A 23,775-nucleotide genomic window follows, 5' to 3' on the forward strand; every position below is an offset into this window, starting at 1 on the left:
AGGGATTATGTGGTCCATATGTTCTTAATGGGGGTGAGGGAGTTGTAGATAGATCTCCATGGGATCCATGAACTCACCTCAAGTTTTATACAAACTTTCTTCCTGGAATAGATTCCATGGCTTTTATAAAATTTTCGTAAGCATACATGATTTAGGAAAATGAGCAGCCACTGATCTAATTCAATACTGTGATCGTACAGATTAGGAAAAGGGCCCAGAGGAGAGAAAGGACTTGTTCAAGGTTACAAGACAAGTCAGACTGGATTCCTTTCTTGATTCCCAGTTATTTTTTTCAGCATCAGGGTTGAGATTTATCCCTATTTATCTTTTTCTCACGCTATTATAAATGGCATTTTTAGAAAATTTTCAATATCTGATCGCCTACAACTAGTATATCGTAATACAATTAATTGCTTTGTATATTGGGCTTGTATTCTGCAACTTTGCTTAACTCACTTATTAGTTCTGGTAACTTTTGTAGATGCTGTTGGGTTTTCTACAAAGTTAATCATGCTGTCTACAAGTAATGACAGTTTTATATCTCCTTTCTGATTTGAACTCCTTCTTTTTCTTGCCTTATGATATTGTCTAGGGCTTCTGGTACAATGCTGAATAGAAGTGGTAAGAGCAGACATCTTTGTCTCGTCCTCATGTAAGGAGGAAAGGATTCGGTCCTTCCTCATTAAGTATATTAACTATAGGTTTTTCCTACATGCCCTTATCATGTTTAGGTAGTTCCCTCTATTCCTAATTTTCTGAGAGCTTTTATCAGGAATGCATGTTGGATTTTGTCAAATGCTTTTTCTGTGTCTATTGAGAGTATTATAAGAATTTTCCAGAAGTTGGTTAAGGTGGTGGACTTCACTGTTACTCAAATTGTAAACCACCCTTGTATTCCTGGGACAAACCTCATTTGACAGTGATGTATTATCCCTCTCATAGATTGTTGGATTTCATTTGCTAAATAGTTTGCTCAGAATTTGGCTCAGAATTTCCTTATACAGTCTCTGTCCACTTTTCATATCAGGGTAATGCTTGCCTCTCAAAATGACTTGGGAAGTATTTTCTCCACCTCAGTTCTTTTCCTTAAATGGTAGTATTACCAGTGAAGTCATCTGGGCCTGGAGTTTTCTTTGTGAGAAGGTTTTTAACTGCAAGCCCAGTTTTAAAAATATATATAGGACTATTCAGACTGTCTCTTTGAGTGAGCATTTGGTATTTTGGCTTTCAAGGAATTTGTCCATTTCATTTAGGCTGTTAAATTTATTGACCTAAAGTTGTTCATAACATTCCCTTATTACCCTGTAATAAACAATGTACTTATCTACAAAGATAATTTGAACTGTTGTTTCCCGATTGCTGACAGATGAAAAAGTTTAGACCTTAAAATAATATCTGATTGTTGGCCACTTCTGGTTAAGGCCACTCTCTCCAGCTTTCCAGTGACAAGTAATGCTTTACATTACAGCCAACTAATATTCTAAGATTCTTAGAAATGGACAAACCACTTGTTGCTTATTTTGGTTGTTTCTGGACAGTTACTACCTGTGTGGAAAAATTCAGGGTGCTAAACAGCAGTGTCACTTTATGGCCTGGTACTACACTGGAGCATGTCACAAGTTCACAAGGGCGGTGGCTGCTCCCTCTACTAACGGATACTACCAGAGACCTTCACACAGTGCAGAACTCGGTTACTAACACCTAAATATTAACCCCCATGGGATTTGCAGTCCCTGTGTTCATGTCTAGTACTTTGGTAAGCTCCACACCAGGCACATATTGTTTTATGCAATCTTTAAAGACATCTGCAATAGACAATATGCAGTTTGTTTATAAACTGTGAGGTTTATAAACAAAGAGAATTCTTTACATTTGCTATTATGTCATAACAGGCACAATCTGAAATACAATTTTGTACTAACAGTGTATAAAAATACTTTTAAACAATACTTTTGATAGGTACAGTAGTGCTTTAAAGAAAACCACTGTGTAGTTATTCCTTTTGAGGACCTACTAAAACAGTTCAACTTACTGCCCCCAGCTACATCTAAAGCACGAACGTGGAAAGCAAGTTCTGTTACCCAGGTACACACCACACACACCCACATGCTGAAACAGTCTCCATTTATGATGCATGCTGATGAGGCATCAGTCTCAAACAGGGTATGAGATGACAGTGTTTGGTGCCTGTTTCCATTTCCAGGTTTGGTATGAATGAACAAGAGGCAAAGGCAAGGTGGAATCTGTGTATGGGCCCTCTCTAGGAGTTTAATCTGGCATATCAATATTTAACTTGGGAGGTGGGGGAACGTATTTCCCAGGGCTCTGGATTAAAACTACCTGGTCTTCTTCCCAAACACTGGAGCAATTTTCGGAGCTTCTGGAACCGATGTTTCTTTAGCACCTTCGCTATCTTCCTGATGGAGATCGTATGAAATGTTCCCATATTCTCTTAAAAATGGGAAAATCTCAAGCAGAAACTGACAGAAGTCTCTGTGAATACCAAACCACCAATGATTGCCCCTTTTTGGCCTAAATGTTGTGGCCATTAAAGTTAGTAACAAAAGCCAAAGGGGGACAGATATGGAGATATAGGAGAATGTATTGCGGCCATCCAATCTGTGAACCAGCAGGACCTCAAAGGTGAGCAGGGCACGATGACAGTCGTTATCCAGCTGATGGCCATGGTCATGTGTGTTCTTCACTGCCCCGATAGTACTCATTTGTTCTTTTTCTAGTTTCTTCAGGTAGAAGCTGATATCATTGATTCAAAACCTTTTTTTTCTTTTCTTTTTTTGGAAGATAAGGTTTCACTCTGTTGCCCACGCTAGAGTGCAGTGGCACAATCATGGCTCACTGCATCCCTGACTTCCCGGGATCGACCTACCTGCCCCAGTCTCTCAGGTAGCTGGGACCACAGGTGCATACCACCACACCCAGCTAATTGTTTTAAATTATTTGCAGAGATGGGGGTCTGTCTGTGTTGCCCAGGCTGGTCTTAGAACTCCTGGGCTCAAGCAGTCCTCCTGCCTTGGTCTCTAAAAGTATTGGAATTACAGGCATGAGCCACCGTGCCCAGCTCTTTCTTTCTTTTCTAATGTAGGTGCTTACTGCTATGAATTTCCCTCTAAGCACTGCTTTAGTGGCGTTCCACAAATTCTGATATGGTGTGTTTTCGTTTTCATTCAATTCAAATACTTTCTAATTTACTTTTTTGACCTATGAGATATTTAGAAACGTATTATTTACTCTCCAAATATTTGGGGATTTTCCAGATATCTTTCTGTTATTGATTTATAATTTAATTCCACTGTGGCCTGACCTTTTTGATTTATATAAACTGAATCCCTTTAAATTTATTGAGGCTTGTCTTAACGGCCCAGAATGTGGTCTGTCTTGATAAATGTTATGTACACTTGAAGAGAATGCGTAGTCTGCTATTGGGTGGAATGTTCTATACATATCTAATTAGGTCAAGTTGATTGATAACATTCAACCCTTTTATATCCTTACTGATTTTGTCTACTTGTTCTATCAATTATAAGAGAAGGCATCTGGCCGGGCACGGTGATATGTGCCTGTAACCCTAGCACTTTGAGAGACTGAGGCAGAAGGATTGCTTGAGCCCAGGAGTTCAAGACCAGCCTGGACAAAGCAGGGAGTCCCCGTCTCTACAAAAAAGCAAAAAATAGTTGGGTGTGGTGGTACACACCTATAGTCCCAGCTACTCAGGGCTGAGGTGGGAGGATTGCTTGGGCCCAGTAGTTGGAGGATACAGTGAGCTGTGATCATGCCACTGCACTGTAGCCTGAGCAACAGAGTGAGACTCTGTCTCAAAAAAAAAAAAAAAAAAAAAAAAAGTGACATTTAACTATCCTTGTAGATTTGTCTGTTTCTTACAGTTCTCTTAATTTTTGTGTCACAAATTTTGACTCCCTTGTGAAGTATGTAAACATGTAGGATTGTTGTGCCCTCTTGATAAATTTACCCCTTTGTTATTACGAAATGACCTTTATCTCTAGTAATCTTTGCTCTGAAATCTACTTTGTCTAATGTCTAGCTTTTAAAAATTATTGTTATATCAAGAAATATATTTTTCCATCCTTTTAACTAATTTATATCTACGTAAAGTGTTTTTGTTTTGTTCTGCTTTGTGTAGATAGCATATAGTTTCAATATAAAAGCAAGACCCTCTGACAGTCTCTGTCTTTAAAAGAGGTGGTTTAAGCCATTTATATTTAATATGATTATTGATATGGTTACATTTAGATCTATTATCTTACTATTTGTCTCATCTATTTTGTTCTGCCTTCTTCTGATGTAATTATTTTTTATGGATCTGTTTTCTTTCTTTTATTGGCTTATTAGCTATTGACTTTGTTTTGGTTATTTTAGTAGTTTCTTTAGGGCTAAAGTACATATTTTTAACTTATAAGTTTATTTTATTTTCAAAAATCTCTGCTGCGGATAAACAATATGTTGTAGATAATAAAGCTGCAATATTTTAAAATAGGAACAGCCTGCAGCTTTGACTCATGGAGAAACTGGTTATTTCTCCTGAGTCTTTATTCTCCTGGAAATTACTGTTCTTTCATACTCTAATATCAGCCAAGCACTTCTAGAAAAGTGTTTTATGATTAATACTTAGGACTGAAACATCATCCTTGAACATTAGCAGTTTTTTTCCTGAAGTCATTTCTCTAGCCTACTTAACAATGTTAAGAATTTCCAAGTTCATGGTAATTTACTTATGAAACTAACCTATCTTAAATTTTTACTCTGCTTTCTTGAGGTGTTCAGAATGAGAATTATACATTGGCTACAACCTGAGAAAGGATCAGAGATGTTTTATATTCCAGTATTAATAGTCCCTCACAAGCATGTAGAATCTAAGTGAATGTTTTCTCATTGCTTATCTCACTTTCTCAGCAAGACACGCCTATAAAATAGGAAGAACAGGTGATTTTACAGAGGAAGAAACTCAGGGCCCAAGAGTTAAGGTCCCTTACCACCAGGTCACTCAGTGTATTAGTGGCAGAATTGGAACCCAAAGCCTGATCTTCCTCTTTTTGGTGCCATACCACTTCACGCTCATCCTTGACTTAATACCACTGTCATAATTGGAAGCCATAATTGAAGCCTTTTCCTTAGACTTCCTTGCAGAGGTAGCTAATGGTAGTTTGGTGTTTCCCCAAGGGAGCTTTTTGCGTTTTGGCTGGGCTAGGGAAGCTGGGATTAATAGCTGAGTAAACATTCATATGTGACAGAACAAATATGACAGAGAAATGGGTTTTTTTCCAGCCTTACTCTAGAAGCAGAGCATGACTAATGAATGCGTCGTTTTTATTTGTAGCTGAAATATTATAACTCATTGTAATAAATTTTGCTCAAAGGGAGGTCGGTGGAGATGATAAGAGCCAGTGGCTATATATATTAATATGCAAATAACTACATTCTGTTGAGTATCAAAGAATAGGGCCTGGCTTATACTCCTGAACTGCCCTTATTTTTTCAGTGACCATGGATCTATTTTTATTCTGAATCCCAAGTCCTTGGTTGTCTAAAGAATGAAGACGAAGCAAATTCTTTGAAGTATTTAGAGCCAGAGGGTGCAGCTAGATGCATAGAAGGAATGTTGGGCCAAGAATAGAGAAATCTGGGTTCTAGGTCTAGCTCTGCCCTTGATTGATGATTTGAGGCAAAGCATTTAAACCTCAGTAGTAATAATACGCACTTAATATGATTGCTGAGAGTATTAAATGAAATATTGATAAACTGTTTAGCACTGTGTGGTGCCTAGCTCAATGCATAGCAACTATCACTTTCTTCATTCTTCTGGTACCTCTCTGTAATGTTGGGCAGTTGTCTTTCCCCATTTGAACTTAGTTTCTCCATTTCTAAAAAGTGAATTTGTTGTATTGTAGGACCTTTCCAACACTGACCTTTTATGATATGATTATGAATTGGTTATCCTTCCACAAGCTTGTGACCTCCTGGTGTTGCTGTGATTATAGTGGTCATCAGTCTGAGAGAGGTTGGATTGTTCTATTGATTCTGATGTGCTCTTTATTTACAGACCACTACATATACCCGCCGGGGCCATGGGACATGCACCAGCCCAGGGTGCTCCTTTACATATGTCACCAGGCACAAGCCACCTAAGTGCCCTACCTGTGGTAACTTCCTAGGAGGGAAGTGGATCCCAAAGGTAAGGTCCATAGGCTGTTGCTGCTTTGGAAGCCTCATAGAGTAGGCTTTCTGTTTGCCATTAGGAACAAGTGATTTTTAAAAAGTTAACATTTGTTTTTACTGTCTGACTATACAAGTAAATCATTTCCATTGTATATAGTTTGTTTAAAAAATACAAAAGAAAAATAGAATAAATTGTTATCCAAACTCATATACCATCCAAAGAAAAGCCATTATTAACATTTTGGTGTACTTCTTTCCAGTCTTTTTTTCTGTGAATAAGTTCTGTATCTGTTTTTTTCTTCTTCTTTCCCTTTTTTTTTTTTTTTTTTTTTTTCCAGTAGAGATGGGGTCTTCCTTTGTTGCTCTGGCCTCAAACAGTCTCCTGTCTCGGCCTCCCGAAGTGCTGGGATTACAGCACTGTGAGCACTGTTTTCCCTTTTATTTTTCTTTCTGTTTTTTTGTGGATATCTCCAATACTATAATATTTTGCTTTTTTAAATTTAACATATCATGCCTTTAAATATTTTTCAAAAATAGTACCTGTTTCATAATTTCCATGAACTACTACACCATGTTTATTTACTTGTTTCTGTCATCCCCCATCTGTATATATAAATGTCTGTATCTATATGTCTTTAACATTTTTATTTAACACTCATCGCCAGTTAACAGTGTTTCTGTTTATGTCACATTGTGAGTTCCTTAATGACCTTGGTATCTCCCACAGCCTTTGCCCATAGAAGACACTCAATAAATAAATGAGCATCACAGCTGTGCCCTTCTGAAGTTCCATTTAACACATTGTCACCTGTGTATGCTTGGTGCGAACTAGATAAAACATACATACTTGCCACATTTTTTATATGAAACTATACATTTTAAGGGCTAAAATGGATGGAATAGGCAGTAAATTCTCACCTAGTTCAGAGAGGAGAGACATTTATAAGGACTGAGACAGACAGGGAAGGTTTTATAGAAGAGAGAGAGTTGAAGATTCAACAGAATTTGGGTGGGTAGGAAAGGAAAGGACATTATTTTAGTGAAAATGGCTTAGGTTAGGATTGTGATTATCACATGTTTAACTCAGCATGGTCCAAACTTGTATGTGTAGAAAAACCTTTTATAGCAGCATACCTTAAATTTCTCTGGGGTAATTTTCACATCTCTTTGAGAAATACTGGGATGGTGACTTTTGCCCTCTGGATGAGTGTTTTGGCTACTGGCTAAGTTCAGGGTAGCACTAATTCCAGGAGACAGGATAATTAACACAATTCTGGAGTTAGCTACCTCAGTTCAGACCCCTGCTTCCCAAGGTTTTTAACTATGTAATCTTGGTCAAGACATTCTATATCTGTTCCTGGATTTAAGTTTTGTCTCATCTGTCAATGGAAGTTAGTACCTAGTTCATTAGGGATGTTAGCAGGGTCAAATAAGATTATCCATATAGACTAAATGGCAGTTTCTGGTACATATTAAATCCTCAGTGAATGTCCTGTTATCATCATGATAGACATCAATGTAATTATTAGCCCTACTATTGCTCTTCATGTTGTCAGGAAGGGCCTAGTGCTAATGTCTCACAGGAGGTTTTGTCTAAGGCTCACGTGCCATCTTCTCTGATGTGCCTCTGTGAAGCCATCAGTGTATTCACAATGTATTCCCCAAAAAGGCAGTTCTCTAACTGCAGTGGGGAGATTGAACTGGATAGTAGTCAGAATCTTCCTTGGCCTTTCTTGACCAATGCAAAGCAGGTCTCTCAAATGACCATATTTCCTGTGCTTATGCATGAAAGACTGTCAGTGATCATTGTGGGCTTGTCCCTCCTTCAGGCTATTTTTACTTTGGCTTTTTCATTTCTTGTATGTGTGGCTTTCTTTTTCATTTCTTGTATGTGTGGTTTTTTTCCACTTTGAAGTAACTTTTTTTTTTTTTTTTTTTTTTTTTTTTTTGAGACAGAATCTCTTGCTATGTTGCCTAGGCCCATTTCAAATTCTTGGTCTCAAGTGATCCTCCTGCCTCAGCTTCCTGAGTAGCTGGTACTATAGGCATATGACATCATACCATCATACCATCATACCTGGCTTTAACTGAAATAACTTTTTTTTTTTTTTTTTGAAGATAGAGTCTTGCTCTATTGTCCAGGCTGGATGGCACGATCTCAGCTCACTGCAACCTCCACCTCCCTGGTTCAAGTGATCCTTATGCCTCAGCTTCCCGAGTAGCTGGGATTACTGGCATGTGCCACCACAGCCAGCTAGGTTTTTTGGTATTTTTAGTAGAAATGGGATTTCACCATGTTGGCCAGGCTGGTGTCAAACTCCTGGCCTCAAGTGATCCACCTGCCTCGGCCTCCCAAAGTGTTGGGATTACATGTGTGAGCCATGGTGCCCAGCCTGCAAAACTTTAGAGCCATGGTTCTCTTAATAAGATCAAGCTCATGGCATGAAAACAGTTTTTTTCTTAGCTACCTTCCCCCTATCTTGACTTGCTATGTCAGAATTTACCAATGTGTTTTGCAAGGATTACCATATCAAGAGTAGATACTGTGATTTCTAAAGCTTATAGAAACAGAATGAGTGAGAGAAGATAGGTAACATTTTACCATCAATGCACTTAGAATTTTAGAAATAAAATTGACTTTGATTATCAGCTACTTCAACTCTTTTGAGTTTCCAGCTAAGGAAAAATAGATTTTGAAAAAGTGACTTACTAAATTCACACAGCCAATTATCCCATTGCGTTTTCCACTAAACCACACTTCTCAGGCATTGCTATGCTGTTTAGCTGCAGAATGTAAGACAAGCTTGTCCAACCCATGGCCCAAGATGGCTTTGAATGAAGCCCAACACAAATTCATAAACTATCTTAAAACATTGAGATTTTTTGTTTTTTAACAACTGGTAATCAATGTATTAAAATAGTTGACTTAAACATCTGCAATGGTGACTTGCACCTCAACTCCTGGCTCAGTACTGATGCAAGTAATTTTAACAATCTCAGAAGGACTGTGCAAGTCAATTAGTTGCTTGTGGATTCTCCTATGGAAACATTCCTATGTCTTAGAACCTTGACCACAAGTTTTTCTTGTAGTGATTCTCAAAGTCTTGGTAGGCATTCGAACTGATCCTTTCACTGAGATTCTTTTCCTTTGCTCCTCTGATCAAGTCAGCACACATCTTCTCCAGGGATTTTATGTTGCAGCTCGTTAGAGTGATTTGAATTCGGTGAATTGCCACCTCCAGCTCCATGGGTGTTTTTCCGGTGTCTTTAAAAGCCTTGGCTGCAGCGGGCTTCCTGACCGACTTGTTCCTTGGCGAGAGAGAACAGCGGTGAGTCAGGAGCAGGAGCGGGCAGGAGCGGGCGGACCGCAGCTCCGCACCACCTACGACCATGTCTTCCTCAAAGAGCAAAACATTATGATATTTTTTTGTGTGTGATTATTTTATTTTTATTTTTTTAAGCTCATCAGCTATTGTTAGTGTTAGTGTGTTTTATGTGTGACTCAAGACAATTCTTCCAGTGTGGCCCAGGGAAGCCAAAATTGGACAACCCTGATCTATTAATAAGATTTCTTGAATTCTGATTTTTGAGGCAGCAAGTGTAATTTGTCTCAAAGCTGCAAGTGTGTTTGTGCCAGCCAGGAAATGACTCACCTTTTGTTGTATTGTTCTAGAGTTTATACTGGCTAAAATTAGCCCAAGAAATATGTGGCATAGTTCCCAATGAGTTGGATAAAACAAAAGATAGTATATAAGGCTGTTTAGCCCAAGGCTTCATTCTTAAGACTCTCTGATGGCAGCAATTGAGGTCTCTCTGAGCCTGCAGCCTCAGAGAATTTTGAAAGTAACATCTAAAATGAGTAGGCTGAGTTAATGAAATGTGAGATCACCAGGTAGAGTTGTTTTGCTCAGATTGCTTAAATTATCCAATCTTTCTGCGGTGATTTTTGTCTAAAATAGCCTACTTAGTAGGCAGTGTTTGCTCAAAGATCTTATCTCAAAAAATGAGTTTAGTCTCCTGTTTTTCTGCTAAATTTTCCCTCTCCTGCAGTAAATAAGCTCTGTGCACTTGACTTGGAATTTTCTCCATGTTAACTCACTCTTAGGGGCTATTATGTGTTAGAATCTGAGAATGCTTTACCAAAGAGCTCTTAAGAGGTCACCTGTTACTGGCTCTTTTTTTTTTTTTTTTTTCCAGACAGGGACAGGGTCTCGCTCTGTCACCCAGGCATGAATACAGCTCGCTGCAGCCTCAGCCTCCTGGGGTCAAGTGATCCTGCCACCTCAGCCTCTCGAGTAGCTGGGAACACAGGAACACAGGCTGCATACCACCATGCCTGGCTAATTTTTTTTTTTTGTAGAGATGTGGTCTTGCCATGTTTCCCAAACTGGTCTTGAACTCCTGGGCTCAGGTGATCCTCTTGCCTCAGTTTCTCAAAGACTTAGGATCACGGGCATGAGCCATGATGTCTGGCTGTTACTAGTTCTGAACTAGAAGTGCAATGTGCAGATGGCTTTGGAAATGTTGAGGGGTTTTTGGGTAGTAAGCGACTGGGAGATAAGTCATATTGAAATTTAGTGACATTGGCACAGACACTAAACTTCCTGTAATGTGCAGGGAGGTCCTACACACTAAAGAATTAGGTCATCCAAAATGCTGTCTGGCTCCTATTGACAAATACTGAGAGCCCAACCCTTTGCTGTTTCATAAGTGGAAATGAGGATTCAATTGAAGCTTGCCTTATACCACATAACTAATTAGGAGTGGAGCTAAGCTTGATAGAATCCAGCCTTTATGTTTCCTAGTTTACAGTGCCCTTCATGATATACATGGTGGGTAGAAAACTTTTCTGAAGACAACCACTATTTAAAAACAATTTTAGAAGTGTATGTGTGTATATATAATACTATTATTTCCACTGCAGTGCTAATTGGATAAAAGCTAAGACACCAAGGACTTTTTAAAGCCAGGTCTAGCTAAAATAGCAGCTGCTATTTTTAGTGAGTTTGAATATTTGTAGCACATAATAATGCATGAGTTAATTTGATCCAGTGCAAAGTATGTGACATATATGTAAGTCATTCTTAAGACTCACCTTAAAGAATCTGAGACAAAAAACAGAATTTTTCCCAAAGGAGATGGGAAAATTTGAATCTGTCCACATGAGGTTGTGGCCACATTGGGATTAACTGAATCTCATAAAAGGACCACCAAGGTGAACAACTTAGGGCTTTTAGGCCCTGTATGGCAGTATGTCACCCTCTTTCTAGACACACAGAAGTAGACTTTGAATAATGTCAAACTAAATGTAAAACTAAAAAATGCCAACATTTGGTTGATGAAACCTGGAGAAGCTTTTCAGTAAGAATTCATTAGAAGATGAACAGCTTTATTCAAACGAAGGCATATAATACTATAGTGAAAGGAACCTGTAGCCAGAAGACTTAGATTTGGGCTAGTTTTACACTTGAGATCTTAAGTTAACTTCTTCCTTTCATGGACCTTAGTTTCCTTATTTGTTGCCCATATATTATTAAAAATGAGAGAATGTTTGTGAATGTCATCAACTGTAAAACGCCTTATGTATACAAGGTATTCTTATTTTTCTAGGAAAAGCCAGCCAAAGTAAAAGTGGAATTGGCTTCTGGCGTTTCTTCCAAAGGCTCTGTGGTGAAAAGAAATCAGCAACCTGTCACCACTGAGCAAAATTCCTCTAAGGAAAATGCCTCCAAACTGACTCTGGAGAATTCGGAAGCTGTAAGCCAGCTCCTGAACGTAGCTCCTCCCAGAGAAGTAGGTGAGGAGAGTGAGTGGGAGGAAGTGATCATCTCCGATGCCCATGTTTTGGTTAAGGAAGCTCCTGGGAATTGTGGTACAGCAGTCACTAAGACGCCAGTCGTCAAAAGTGGTGTGCAGCCTGAGGTCACTCTGGGGACAACTGACAATGACAGTCCTGGATCAGACGTACCAACACCATCCGAGGGGACAAGTACCTCCAGTCCACTCCCTGCTCCTAAAAAACCTACAGGGTAAGTCAATGTGTTTGGATAATATAGAGTTGTATTTAAAATAACAGCTTTGGAAATGCCCCATGTTTGTTTTATCCCATGTCTGTACAGCACGCCTGAGAGAGGCAGCAGAGACCAGGCAATGGTTCCTGTTTTAGAGATACAGAAACCAAGGCCTAGAGATATATAAAGATTGTCCCTTCCCCCTGGACTCTGCTATCCATGTACTGCTGTCAGATTACTTACACATCTCTTCTTGTCAGTCTCCCTAAAGCAGTTATTAGAGTCTTGCTGGTATAGGCTCTGGGCAGTATTCAAACCATGAGTTACCAGTCCTGGATACTGGATTTGGAAAGAGAATCTTTATTAAAGCATCCTGTAGAGAGAGTTCTGGCCTTATGGTCAGAGAACTCAGTACTGGTTCTGACTGTTTCTGGTTTCTGTTTGACCTTTGGCATTGTCACTTCATGTCTCTTGACCTCAGTTCTCTCCTCTGAAAAAGCTTGAGTTGGATATTAGAAAATCTTACCCTCACAGGCTGACGGTACAAACTGAAGATTGTATATAAAACATGCAACCGAGTACCTTGCAAGTCGGAGGAAGTCACTATCTTTTTCTCCCCTTTTCCTCCTTAAATACTTAATTGGATTCTTTGTATATCCCTTCCCTGAGGAAGTTGTGTTCTTGTAACTGAAGACCCTTATTTGTATCAGTGGTTCTCAACTGGTAACAATTGTGCCGGCAATGGACACCAGAAGCCGATTCCACTTTTAACTGTGGCTGGCTTTTCCTGGAAAAATAAGAATACCTTGTATACCTTGTATGCAAATATGTATGTGTGTGTGTATATATATATTTTTTCCCACTTTTTTCTAACACAGATCATAGCACAACATATATACTTCTACATCTTGTTTTTTATTTTTATGTTTATTTTTATTGTTTGAGACAGGATCTCGCTTTGTCATTCAGGCTGGAGTGCAGTGGTGCGAACACAGCTCCCTGAAGTCTCACCCTCCCGGGCTCAATCTATCTTCCCACCTCAGCCTCTGTAGTAGCTGGGACTACAGGCACGCACTACCACACCTGGCTAATTTTTGTATTTTTTTTTTTTTTTTTTGTAGAGATGGGGTTTTGCCATGTTGCCCAGACTGGTCTTGAACTCCTGGGCTCAGGTGATCCGCCAGCCTTGGCCTCCCAAATACATCTTGCTTTTTGGGGGGATGGAAACTCGCTCTGTCGCCCAGGCTGCAGTGCAGTGGCACCATCTCGTCTCACTGCAAGCTCCGCCTCCCAGGTCCATGCCATTCTCCTGCCTCAGCCTCCCGAGTAGCTGGGACTACAGGCACCTGCCACCACGCCCGGCTAATTTTTTGTATTTTTAGTAGAGAGAGAGTTTCACTGTGTTAGCCAGAATGGTCTTGATCTCCTGACCTTGTGATCTGCCCGCCTTGGCCTCCCAAAGTGCTGGGATTACAGGCGTGAGCTACCGCGCCCGGCTTCATCTTGCTTTTTTAAAAAAAAAAAATCATGTAGCAATGTATTTTGGCGATGGTATTGTATATTTAAAGGATGAAGCTGTGCACTTTAGACCTTTTGTTTGAGACACGTAAATCACTCTAGCAAATGTTTATTGAGGCCTCCTCTGTGGTGTAGGCCCTGTGCTCAACATTGGTGCTGCAAAGATGAAGCAAACATGGACTCTGTTCTCTAGGGTCTCTAAGCTGCTGTCATAAGTATATGCTCTAACTAGAGGTAGATTAGATGTTATAGCTATAATAGCGATTGGCATTACACGCTATAGGCATCGTTTTACACTTCTGTGTCTTCGCAATGACCCCATAATGTATAGGTAATTACTGTTCCATTTTACATATTAGAAACTTGAAGTTAACAGAAGAATGAAATTACTTGCCCAGGGCCACACAGCTATTTAGTGGTTGAATTTGAGCTCAATCTGTCTAAAGCTTGACAGTTTAACCCCAATACTATCCTCTAATGAAGCACTATGTAGAGATTGCACTTTGGTTTTCTTCCCTTTGTTCCAGAATTTCCAGATTTCTCTTCTTATTCTTTTCAGAGTTGACCTGCTTACCCCTGGGTCCAGAGCTCCAGAGCTTAAAGGCAGAGCACGGGGCAAGTCCTCATTACTGGCTGCAGCAAGACCCATGAGAGCAATTTTGCCAGCCCCAGTTAATGTGGGGCGAGGCAGCAGCATGGGACTGCCCAGGGCCAGGCAGGCCTTTTCCCTGAGTGGTAAGGGCTGGGGCATACCTGGGATGGAGGGGCTGTCTGACAGGAAAGGGACAGGAGTGGGGGTTGAGAACGGACATAGAGACTTGGGGAGACTCTGAATGCACTTAAGTCACCAGTTTGGCTTCTGGTTCTCTCAGATAAGACTCCCTCTGTGAGGACTTGTGGTCTGAAGCCAAGCACACTGAAGCAGCTGGGCCAGCCCATTCAACAGCCATCTGGCCCTGGTGAGGTGAAGGTAAGGCCCATTTTCCAGAGTGGGAGCTGTTTGAGGGTCTGGCTGCTTCCATTTAATGTATCAAAGCTATAGGTAAAGGCAGATCCCAGTTCTTCCATGTTGGCAGACCTCTGATTGGAGGTTAACATGAATGATTTGTTTATTTTTTAAGTAATTTCTTAAAACTTAAAACAAGTGAATACATGTTTTTAAACCTTTTACTTAGAAATAATTTATAACTTAGAAAAAAGTCACAAAAATAAAAATAGTACAGAGAATACCCATATACTCTTTACCCATAGTGACCTATTGTTAATGTATTAGCCCGTTTTGCTTTATCTTTTATGTTCATGTGTGTTCCCCCTGCCATATGTGGGTGTGTAAAATACACATTATAGGGTATTTTATGCCTTTATGCTTGTTTGTGTATTTCATAAGAATAGGGATTTTTTTTTTTTGGTGGCAGGGTCTCACTCTGTCACCCATGCTGGAGTGCAGTGGCACAATCTTGGCTCACTGCAACCTCCACCTCCTGGGTTCAAGTGGTTCTCCTGCCTCAGCCTTTCCTGAGTAGCTGGGATTACAGGAGCACACCACCACGCCCGGCTAACTTTTGTATTGTTGGTAGATATGGGGTTTCACCATGTTGGCCAGGCTGGCCTTGAACTCCTGACCTCAAGTGATCCACCCACCTCAGCCTCCCAAAGTGCTGGGATTACAGGCGTGAGCCACCATGCCTGGCCTAGAATAGGGATATTCTTTTACTGAAACATTGATGTATACCTTTACTCTCCCATTCATATTCCAAATTGTGTCAATTTGACCTGTGAACCCTGAAAATCTGAGACAGGTCTCAGTTAATTTAGAAAGCATATTTTGCCAAAATTGAGGACATGCACCTGGGACACAGCCTCAAGAGGTCCTGATGACATGTGCCCGAGGTGGTCAGAGCACAGTTTGGTTTTATACATTCTAGCGGGACATCAGTCAACATACACAAGATAAACATTGGTTCAGTCTGGAAAGGCAGGACAACTGGAAGCAAAGGCAGAAAGACTCAAAGCAGGGAGGGGGCTTCTAGGTTATAGGTAGATAAGAGACAAGTGGTTGCATCCTTCTGAGTTTCTGATTAGCATTTCCAAAGGAGGCAGTCAGATATGCATTTATCTCAGTGAGCAGAGGGTGACTTTGAATAGAATGGGAGGCAGGTTGGTCCTAAGCGGTTCCCAGCTTGACTTTTCCATTTAGCGTAGAGATTTGGGGGCCCCAAGATTTATTTTCTTTTCACAGACCCAATTTTATATATATATATATATATATATATATATATATATATATTTTTTTTTTTTCCCCCCAGAAACAAGGTCTTGCTTTGTTGCCCAGGCCGGAGTGCAGTGGTGCAATCATAGCTCACTGCAGCCTCGAACTCCTGGGCTCAAGGAATCCTCCCAACTCAGCCTCCTGAGTAGCTGGGTACACAGGCAGGCACCACCAAACCAAGCTAATTTTTAAATTTTTTTTGTAGAAATGGGGTCTCTTGCTATGTTTCCCAGGCTGATCTCAAACTCCTGGCCTTAAGCGATCCTCTTCCCTCCTCGGCCTCCCAAAGTACTGGGATTACAGGCATTAGCCGCCTCACCCAGTGTCTTCTTTATTTTATTGTATATTTTTAAAGCCCCTCCTATTCTAGGACAGTTCCTTTATATAGCATATTTTTCTCCAGTCTGTGATCCAGTCTAGGATCAGATATTAACATTTAGTTGTCATGTCTCTTTAGCTTCCTTTTAAAAATGAATGCATGGTTGTAGAAAATATAGAAAATTCAGGTAAAGGAGAAAGAAAAGTCCCTCATGATCCTGCCACCCAGAATGACCATCCGATGTGCTTTCAGGTCTTTTCCTGAATTTGTGTGTGTTTATTTTTTAATACAGTTTTTTAAAAATCAGAAACTTGGCCCTTACTCCATATACTAGTTTGTGGCTTATATTTTTCACTTCATTTAGTGATACAGATATTAAAAAATTTTCTGTGTGTCCAAATTCCATGGATTAGTGGGGTTGGTTGGTTGGTTTTTTGGCTGTATGTAGCTAGAATAGTTATCAAGTTTTTTTTTTTTTTTTCATGTCAAATGGGTAATATGCTGACGTTGTAATGAGGTTTGAGGGAGGCATATCTCACCCATGTGCATGAATACCAGATCGTCATACTTGTGAGCTATAAAAGGATCTCTCAAAATTTCCTAAGTTAGCATTTTTCAAGCTTTTGATCATGACCCTCAGTAACAGGCATATTTTTAATTACTGCCCAGTAAACATATATACTAAAGGTTTAATGAAGCTGTGCCCTTACTATATGCAGTCACTTTTTTTTTCTCATTTCTATTTGCAAAATGCTGGTTTCAACCCATTAAATTAATGTTATGACCCCTCATTGGATTGTGACCTGTAGTTTGAAAACTGTGTCATGGACCAGGTTGGAATAGGAAAACGGGTCTGCCATCTCCCTTGTCATGTGTTCTTTGTCAGTTAACTTCCTTTCTTTAACAGTTTTACATTTGCCCTGACAGGAATATCAACTGGCTTTTACTTTGAGAACTGTTTTGTTTTCCACACAGATGTGGCAGCTCTGGGTGTATGTGTGATCTTGCGGTGTAGAAGGAAGGTATCTGGTTAGCGTCGGTAGTTTTGTAGATTTCCAGCCCCTAGATTCCCTTCATGTACACTCTGTTACTTGGGTAAACCCCAGTCTTCTCTGTAAATAGTTTCCTTTTGATTGGTGACATTGGGTATTTGTTAAAAGCCACAAGCTCTTTTACTAGTCTTAAACCAGTAAAGAGGTACATGAGATATTCAGAAAATCAACTTCATTATTATAGAATAATTTTAATTTTGTATGCTTTATCTTTTCTTTCTCTTTTTTTTTTTAGCTATATAAGTAAAATATACATTCCTTATAAAACATTTGAGGCCAGGCATGGTGGCTCATGCCTGTAATCCCAGCACTTTGGGAGGCTGAGGTGGGAGGATTGTTTGAGTCCAGCAGTTCAAGACCAGCCTGGGCAACATAGTGAGATCCACATCGCTACCAAAAAAAAAAGAAAATTTTGTAGATAGTGGTAAAGAGGGAGAAACAACCATGATTGTCCTCTTACCCTGTGACATTTTAGTGAATAGTCTTTCAGACATCTTTCTATGCAAAGTTGTTCAACCATGTATTTATATGTATAAAAGCTATTATGTGCTTTTATGACTCTAGTAGTTGTAAATCTGATTCATGGTGTTTCTAATACATGGTATTAGAAACTGCACAGAAGCATGTGGCAAGCCCTGGACTTGAACATGACACTCAGCCTTTGGTGGGCTGGTGACTGCCATCTGGCAGTCCAGAGGGCTCATTTGGAGAATAACTCTACGAATTCCCCAGGAAAGCATTCCCTCAAGTCGTTTCAGGACATGGGACCTCAGGAGTTTGGCTAAGCTTCAAAAGCACTAAACAATTTGTTCTGATCCACAGCTACCAAGTGGCCCATCCAACAGGACTTCTCAGGTGAAAGTTGTGGAGGTCAAGCCCGATATGTTTCCTCCATATAAGTACAGCTGCACTGTCACATTGGTAAGTATGCAGCTAGGTGGTGGTGGGTTGACATGGAGGTTGTTTTGATTTTGTGGTTGAAGGTCAGTAGGAGACTGGGGGAGAGGGTGGTGGTAGCTGGGAGGGAGAACAGGGTCAGGTATAGATTGTTAATGCTGAAGATCCCATCCCTGATGCAAATGATAGCTACTGGATGAATCTGCTGGGTTGTTTTGGTCTCTTTCCAGGTGAGATTTATAAAGTGTAGGACAGCTGAGATTAGTGTATTTTTATTGAGAGTTGCCAGAGATGAGAATCCAGTCCAGATTTAACATTTAGCTGTCTTGGAACCTTTTATCTTGGAAAGGGTGTTCCACAGTTACGTTTAGGCGACATTGCCTTTTTCTCCCTAAAACAGAGTCCAGTTCAACACGCGTGTCTTAAAGTAAAATAGAGAAGTACTTTAGTAAAGCAGCTTATTTTGTTTAACCTAGTGTTTCCCACAGGGTTTTCCCTTTATTTTTAACATAACACATATTAACATCCTAATGGACAAATGTGTGACATTGGGATCACCCTTTTGTAGGGCAGGCAGCATAGAGCAGGGAAATAAATGCTAGACAGCTGCGAGACCTGGTCCGAAAGGAGTTCTGGCTCTGCTGCTAGCATGCCATATGCCCCTGGGCAAGATTCTTTCCTTCTGTGGTCCTTAGTTTCACTATCTGTAAAATGCTGCATTGGTTTAGACATCTTGGGGGCATCTGTCGCTCTCAACATTCTCTAATTCTGTTGATGCTTAAAGTATCAACCAGTCAGATGTCTTTTGGCGGTTTGTCTAGCTGATTTGATTAAGATGAACAGATTTTGAGAGAACAGCTAGATTTTTAAAAATTCTTGCCTCATAATGGCAGACAGGTTCGGAAAGGGTCATTCATTCCTTCGAAAAATATTTATTGAGCACATATTCTGTGCCAGGATCTGTGCTGGGGATTCAGTAGCAAACAAGACAGCACAATGTGATGGGTTAATATCTGGCCTGACCTGATCTCTAAGCAGAATGTGTCTCTTTTCGTGGACATCTGCTCAGATTTCTTTCTTCCATGACCTAAATATAATCACTACCTTTTCCATGCCTTCACTCACAACTCCCTTTGGCTACAGGAGACAACTAGATTTACCATTTAGGGGGAACTACCCCTGAGTAGACCCTCTCTTCTGCTGATTAGATAGTAACTTGTCATAGGAGCTTAGATGCTAGAGCTTTGAGCTTTAATAGTCCGTAAGTCACAGTTCGTCTTCAGGCAGGGCTTGAACTCTTTAGTTCACCAGTCTCTAGCACTCTTTGTTTAAACAGACCTGCTTTACTCCACCAACTGCCTGAACCCTGAAGGCATTTGAGTTTCTGACCATTGAGAGTCAACTCTCTTGTTTCACAGATAGGGAAGGACTGGACTGGATTTGCCAAAAATTTACAGCCTGTATTAAAAGTAAAAGAGTTAACTGCAGAAAAGGTTAAGGCTCTTGAAGTTAGGCTGAATCTGGTTTGCAGTTGCCACTCTCTTCTCTGATTTACTGGCAGCTGCTCATTCTGGTTCTGGATTCTGCCCAGGTTTAACTTAATTTTTGTAGAATTGAACACTGGTCTTTATTTTTTAGGATTTGGGCCTGGCTACATCAAGAGGCCGGGGAAAGTGCAAGAATCCCTCTTGTAGCTATGTCTACACCAACAGGCACAAACCTCGCATTTGTCCCAGCTGTGGTGTTAACCTTGCCAAAGACCGGACTGAGAAAACCACCAAGGCTATTGTGAGTTGCTTCCCCCAAACACATTCCCTGGCCTGTTCTGGGCTCTGTTAGTGAACCTGTCTTAGTAGAAATAAGAGGATTTTTAAAGTACATGGTGGCAGTTAGAGCATCCAAACTGGAACCAGTTGGTGGGTTCTGAACCTGAGCAAGTGCCGCCTTTTCTCTGAGCCTCCTTGTCCCCATTGCCAGGGTGAAGGGGTTGACTACGTATCTTGATCTCTGAGAACCAAGAGTTCACTCACTGCAGAGAATGATGTAGCACAGGCCTTAAGTAGGAGTGAAAGGAGAGGGACGAAAGGGTTTCATCCCCTTACCTCTGAGGCCTGATACAAGACCTGTAAGTTGATTTACTGTTTCGGTAAATAGAGAATGCCAACCTAAGACTTTGTAGATTAGACCACCGCTGCTTTCTCAGGTTCCTTGGAAAGCTTTTAGTTAATCAAAGCTTTATTTCTAGCAGTCTAGGCAGCCCTCCTCTCTGAAGTTGGGCCAAACTACGTGGATAGTAAAATACATTCCATTTGGCTTCTTAGGGCTGCTATTATTATTATTACTGTTACCAGGAAAAATGGGCATTTTCAGAGGTCCTCAGAATTTCCATATGAGTTTTTTAAAGTGAACAGAAAACGGTGGCACTTGAGGCAGCAAATGGAAGGACTAAAATAAGGGTAAGAAGAGAAATGTCACTGGTCTGCCTTGGGGAAAGAGGGGATGGCACACAGAACAGGTCAGGACCTGAGATGGAGCCTGGTCACTCCAGATCAAGGCTGGACCTTGAAAGGCAGGCAGGTTTTGGATGGAAGTGGAAGGCATGCCATACTTAAGGATAAGTGTGAGTGAACCTGAAGAGTGTTCCATTTGGCTGGAGGAGATGGCATGGGGGCATGGGGTGGGAGAAGGGGTGTTAGGGAAAATAAGACCTGAAAAGCATCTTGGAACCATGTCATGGAAGGTCTTGTCAGTTTGTTCTTTAATCAGTGGGGTCCTACTGAATGTCCTTGAGCCGGGGAGAGGCCTAGAGGAAAGTTAATTCAAGAGGGGAATGTATGGGATGAGGGTTTGGGAGTAGACAGGACTACAGAGATGGGGAGAACTGCTTCAAGCTTGAAGGTTTATTTGTATATGGAGAGAGGCCTTTTTGATGATGAATCTCACCCTGGTCTGCAGGTCTGTTTCCATGCTTGAGGTGATGTTCTGAGGTTATTGTCCTTGTGAGAAAGGAAAGTGGAACCAAAGTATGTGGGCACTAGTGGCTTGGTGGGAAAAACACTGGGGCTGGGAGTGACCCTGAGTTGGAAGCTTCCCTCTCCCGAGCTTTAGTTTCTCCATTGGTAAAGTAAGGTGGGCAAGGTTGATTAGATCTGGGCATTTTACTCTTAGAGACAGGAGCCTTAGAGAAGTCTGAGAATTGAGTTTCAAGGAGTTTATAAATCCCTGAAATTGCATGCAAAATGAGCCTGTAGCTTTCATCAGATTCTCTTGCTCCACTGGATGCCTGCTGCTGGAAGTAAGCTTTCTTCCCAGATTTTCAATGGGTTTTAATGTGCTCCTCTTGCCATAGCATTGATCACACCCCATATTGACTGCTTTTCTTAACTCCCTATGAGACCACAATCTCTTCTAGGGCAGGTATGTCTGTTTTTCCTGCACCTTCTAACCCTGGAGCTTGCATATACAAAGTGTGTCTCTCTGTAATTAGGAGATAGAATTGAGTTCTGTGTAGGTAGAAGCTCTGAGCATTCCTTTCTCCTTCCAGTTCATTTTAGCTGTTTGTGCAGTTTGCAGTGGAAGTGGGTGTTACTCTCTAGATCTAGGATGATGAAGTGACTTAACTTTTCAGGTGACATAGGAAATTATCTAGGGACCTCTTGCCAATTTCAAATCCCACTCTTAAACTTATATCCCTCTGTATTTGGTTAACTGAGAACTGCCCACCCCCAGGACCCTCATCTGCAGACCTTCCATTACTTTCCAATCTCCTAAAGTTTGGAGAAATACACTGTAATTACTGCTTTCCAGAAAATAAAGCACTGGTCAGAACCACAGGGACCTTCTTGTGTGTTGTCATTTGGAGCCCCCTGGTAGCCGAATGTTTTCACATCTCTGAGCTGGAATGATCTTTAGTCCTTCCTATCCTTCATCTCTGGCGAGAGTCACAGGACAGTATTCCTGCCAAGTGGTCTTCCAGCTATGGTTTCAGTCATGACTGAGAACACACAGCCTCTCGGGGCAGCTCATTCTAGTGTTAGTCAGCTCTTCTGTAGCCATTAATTAAATAATTCTCTCCGCCAGCATATATTGAATGCCTGCTATGGGCCAGGCTTTCAGAGATGAATAGGACGTGGCTCTTTCCCTTGGAGAGCTTACAGTCTAGTGGGAGAGAAAGATAACCAAGCTATTATAAATGAAAGTTGTCATAGGTATGCAGAGTTAATAAAAAGCTCCTTATTAAGTGTCCTAGTCTGTTTTGTGTTGCTATAAAAGAATACCTGAGGCTAGGCAATTTATAAAGCAAAGAGGTTTATGTGGCTTATAATTTGGCAGTCTGTACAAGAAGCATAGCACCAACATCTTTTTCTGGTGAGGGCCTCAGACTGCTTCCACTCATGATGGAAGGCAAGGGGAGCCAGCGTGCACAGAGATCACATGCAGAAAGAGGAAGCAAAACTCATTCACCACCTCCCTTGCCCCTGCCCCACGTTAATCTACTCATGAGGGATCTGCCCCCCGACCCAAATACCTCCCTTTAGGACCTGCCTTCAACGTTGGGGATCACATTTCAACATGAGATTTGGAGAGGGTAAACATCCAAACTATAGCATTAAGCATTTAACTTCTACAGAGCCATGTATAATATGTCCATCAGATATGAATCAGTATCTTGTGTGTGTCTCAGGCATCATGCTGGTTGGGAATCAGTAAATACGCAGAATCCTACCCTTACTGAAGCGGGGAGGGTGGTGGTTTAGCAGCTATCAGATGATGAATTCTGCAGTCAAGGGGTACACTCAGAGAACACAAAGCGGGGAGTGATTTATGCTGCCTTGGCAAAAAGGATCAGGGAGGAGCTCCATTGAAGAGAGACCTGCTTGAGAAAGACCTTTTTTTAATGAGTATTTCAGAACATTGTTCCTGGAAGCCTCTAACTGGTATACAAAATTACCTTGTACCCAGAATCCACCGAGAATTAAAGACAGATAACTTTAAGCAGTGCAGATATTTGTTTATGTATCAAAACTATCATAGAGCCTTCATTGCACCATAGGCATTGTGCTAAGTGCTTTACTTATAATATCTTACTTAATCTGTATAATAGCTCTAGGAGATTACTATTTTTATGCCCCATTTCACCGATGAGGAAATTGAGACTCAGAAAGATTAAGTAAATTGCCTTGGGTCCCACATACACAGCTGTTAAGTGGCATATCCAGAACTGAAACCTGGGTCTGTTATCCTCTAAACCCCATACCTGATGAATGAGAGCTAAGTGTTGAATCCATTACCAGGAATTGTATATAATCCTCTCATTTACTGATACAGGTTGACTATCCCGTATCTGAAGTGCTTGATACTAGAAGTGTTTTGGATTATTTCATAATTTGCAATATTTGCAGAATACATACTGCTTGAGCATCCCTAATCCAGTAATTCAAAATCTGAGATGTTTAATGAGCATATCCCTTGAATGTTGTCTCAGTGGTCAAAAAATTTCAGATTTCAGAGCGTTTT

At 40.7% G+C, this 23,775-nt stretch overlaps 1 protein-coding gene, 1 non-coding gene and 1 pseudogene across 3 annotated transcripts in view; 1 reads left to right on the plus strand and 2 right to left on the minus strand.

The window, feature by feature from the left end:
• HMGXB3 (HMG-box containing 3) overlaps positions 1 to 23,775 on the plus strand; it is a 52,349-nt gene that overhangs the window by 11,823 nt on the left and 16,751 nt on the right. For both annotated transcript variants that reach the window (XM_054487734.2, XM_054487735.2), the window contains 6 exons: positions 6,077 to 6,208; positions 11,803 to 12,221; positions 14,281 to 14,456; positions 14,594 to 14,691; positions 18,184 to 18,282; positions 19,897 to 20,046. In XM_054487734.2, coding sequence (XP_054343709.1) covers positions 6,077 to 6,208; positions 11,803 to 12,221; positions 14,281 to 14,456; positions 14,594 to 14,691; positions 18,184 to 18,282; positions 19,897 to 20,046 — 1,074 coding nt within the window. The remainder of the gene's footprint in view (positions 1 to 6,076; positions 6,209 to 11,802; positions 12,222 to 14,280; positions 14,457 to 14,593; positions 14,692 to 18,183; positions 18,283 to 19,896; positions 20,047 to 23,775) is intronic.
• Positions 9,063 to 9,584, minus strand: LOC129037105 (small ribosomal subunit protein uS10-like; annotated as a pseudogene).
• LOC129037744 (small nucleolar RNA U13) lies at positions 16,793 to 16,896 on the minus strand. Its single transcript, XR_008502969.1, has one exon. It is a non-coding gene; the product is annotated as a small nucleolar RNA U13 (small nucleolar RNA).

Source organism: Pongo pygmaeus, chromosome 4, assembly GCF_028885625.2.
Source record: "Pongo pygmaeus isolate AG05252 chromosome 4, NHGRI_mPonPyg2-v2.0_pri, whole genome shotgun sequence".
In the NCBI taxonomy this organism is placed as follows: Eukaryota; Metazoa; Chordata; class Mammalia; order Primates; family Hominidae; genus Pongo; species Pongo pygmaeus.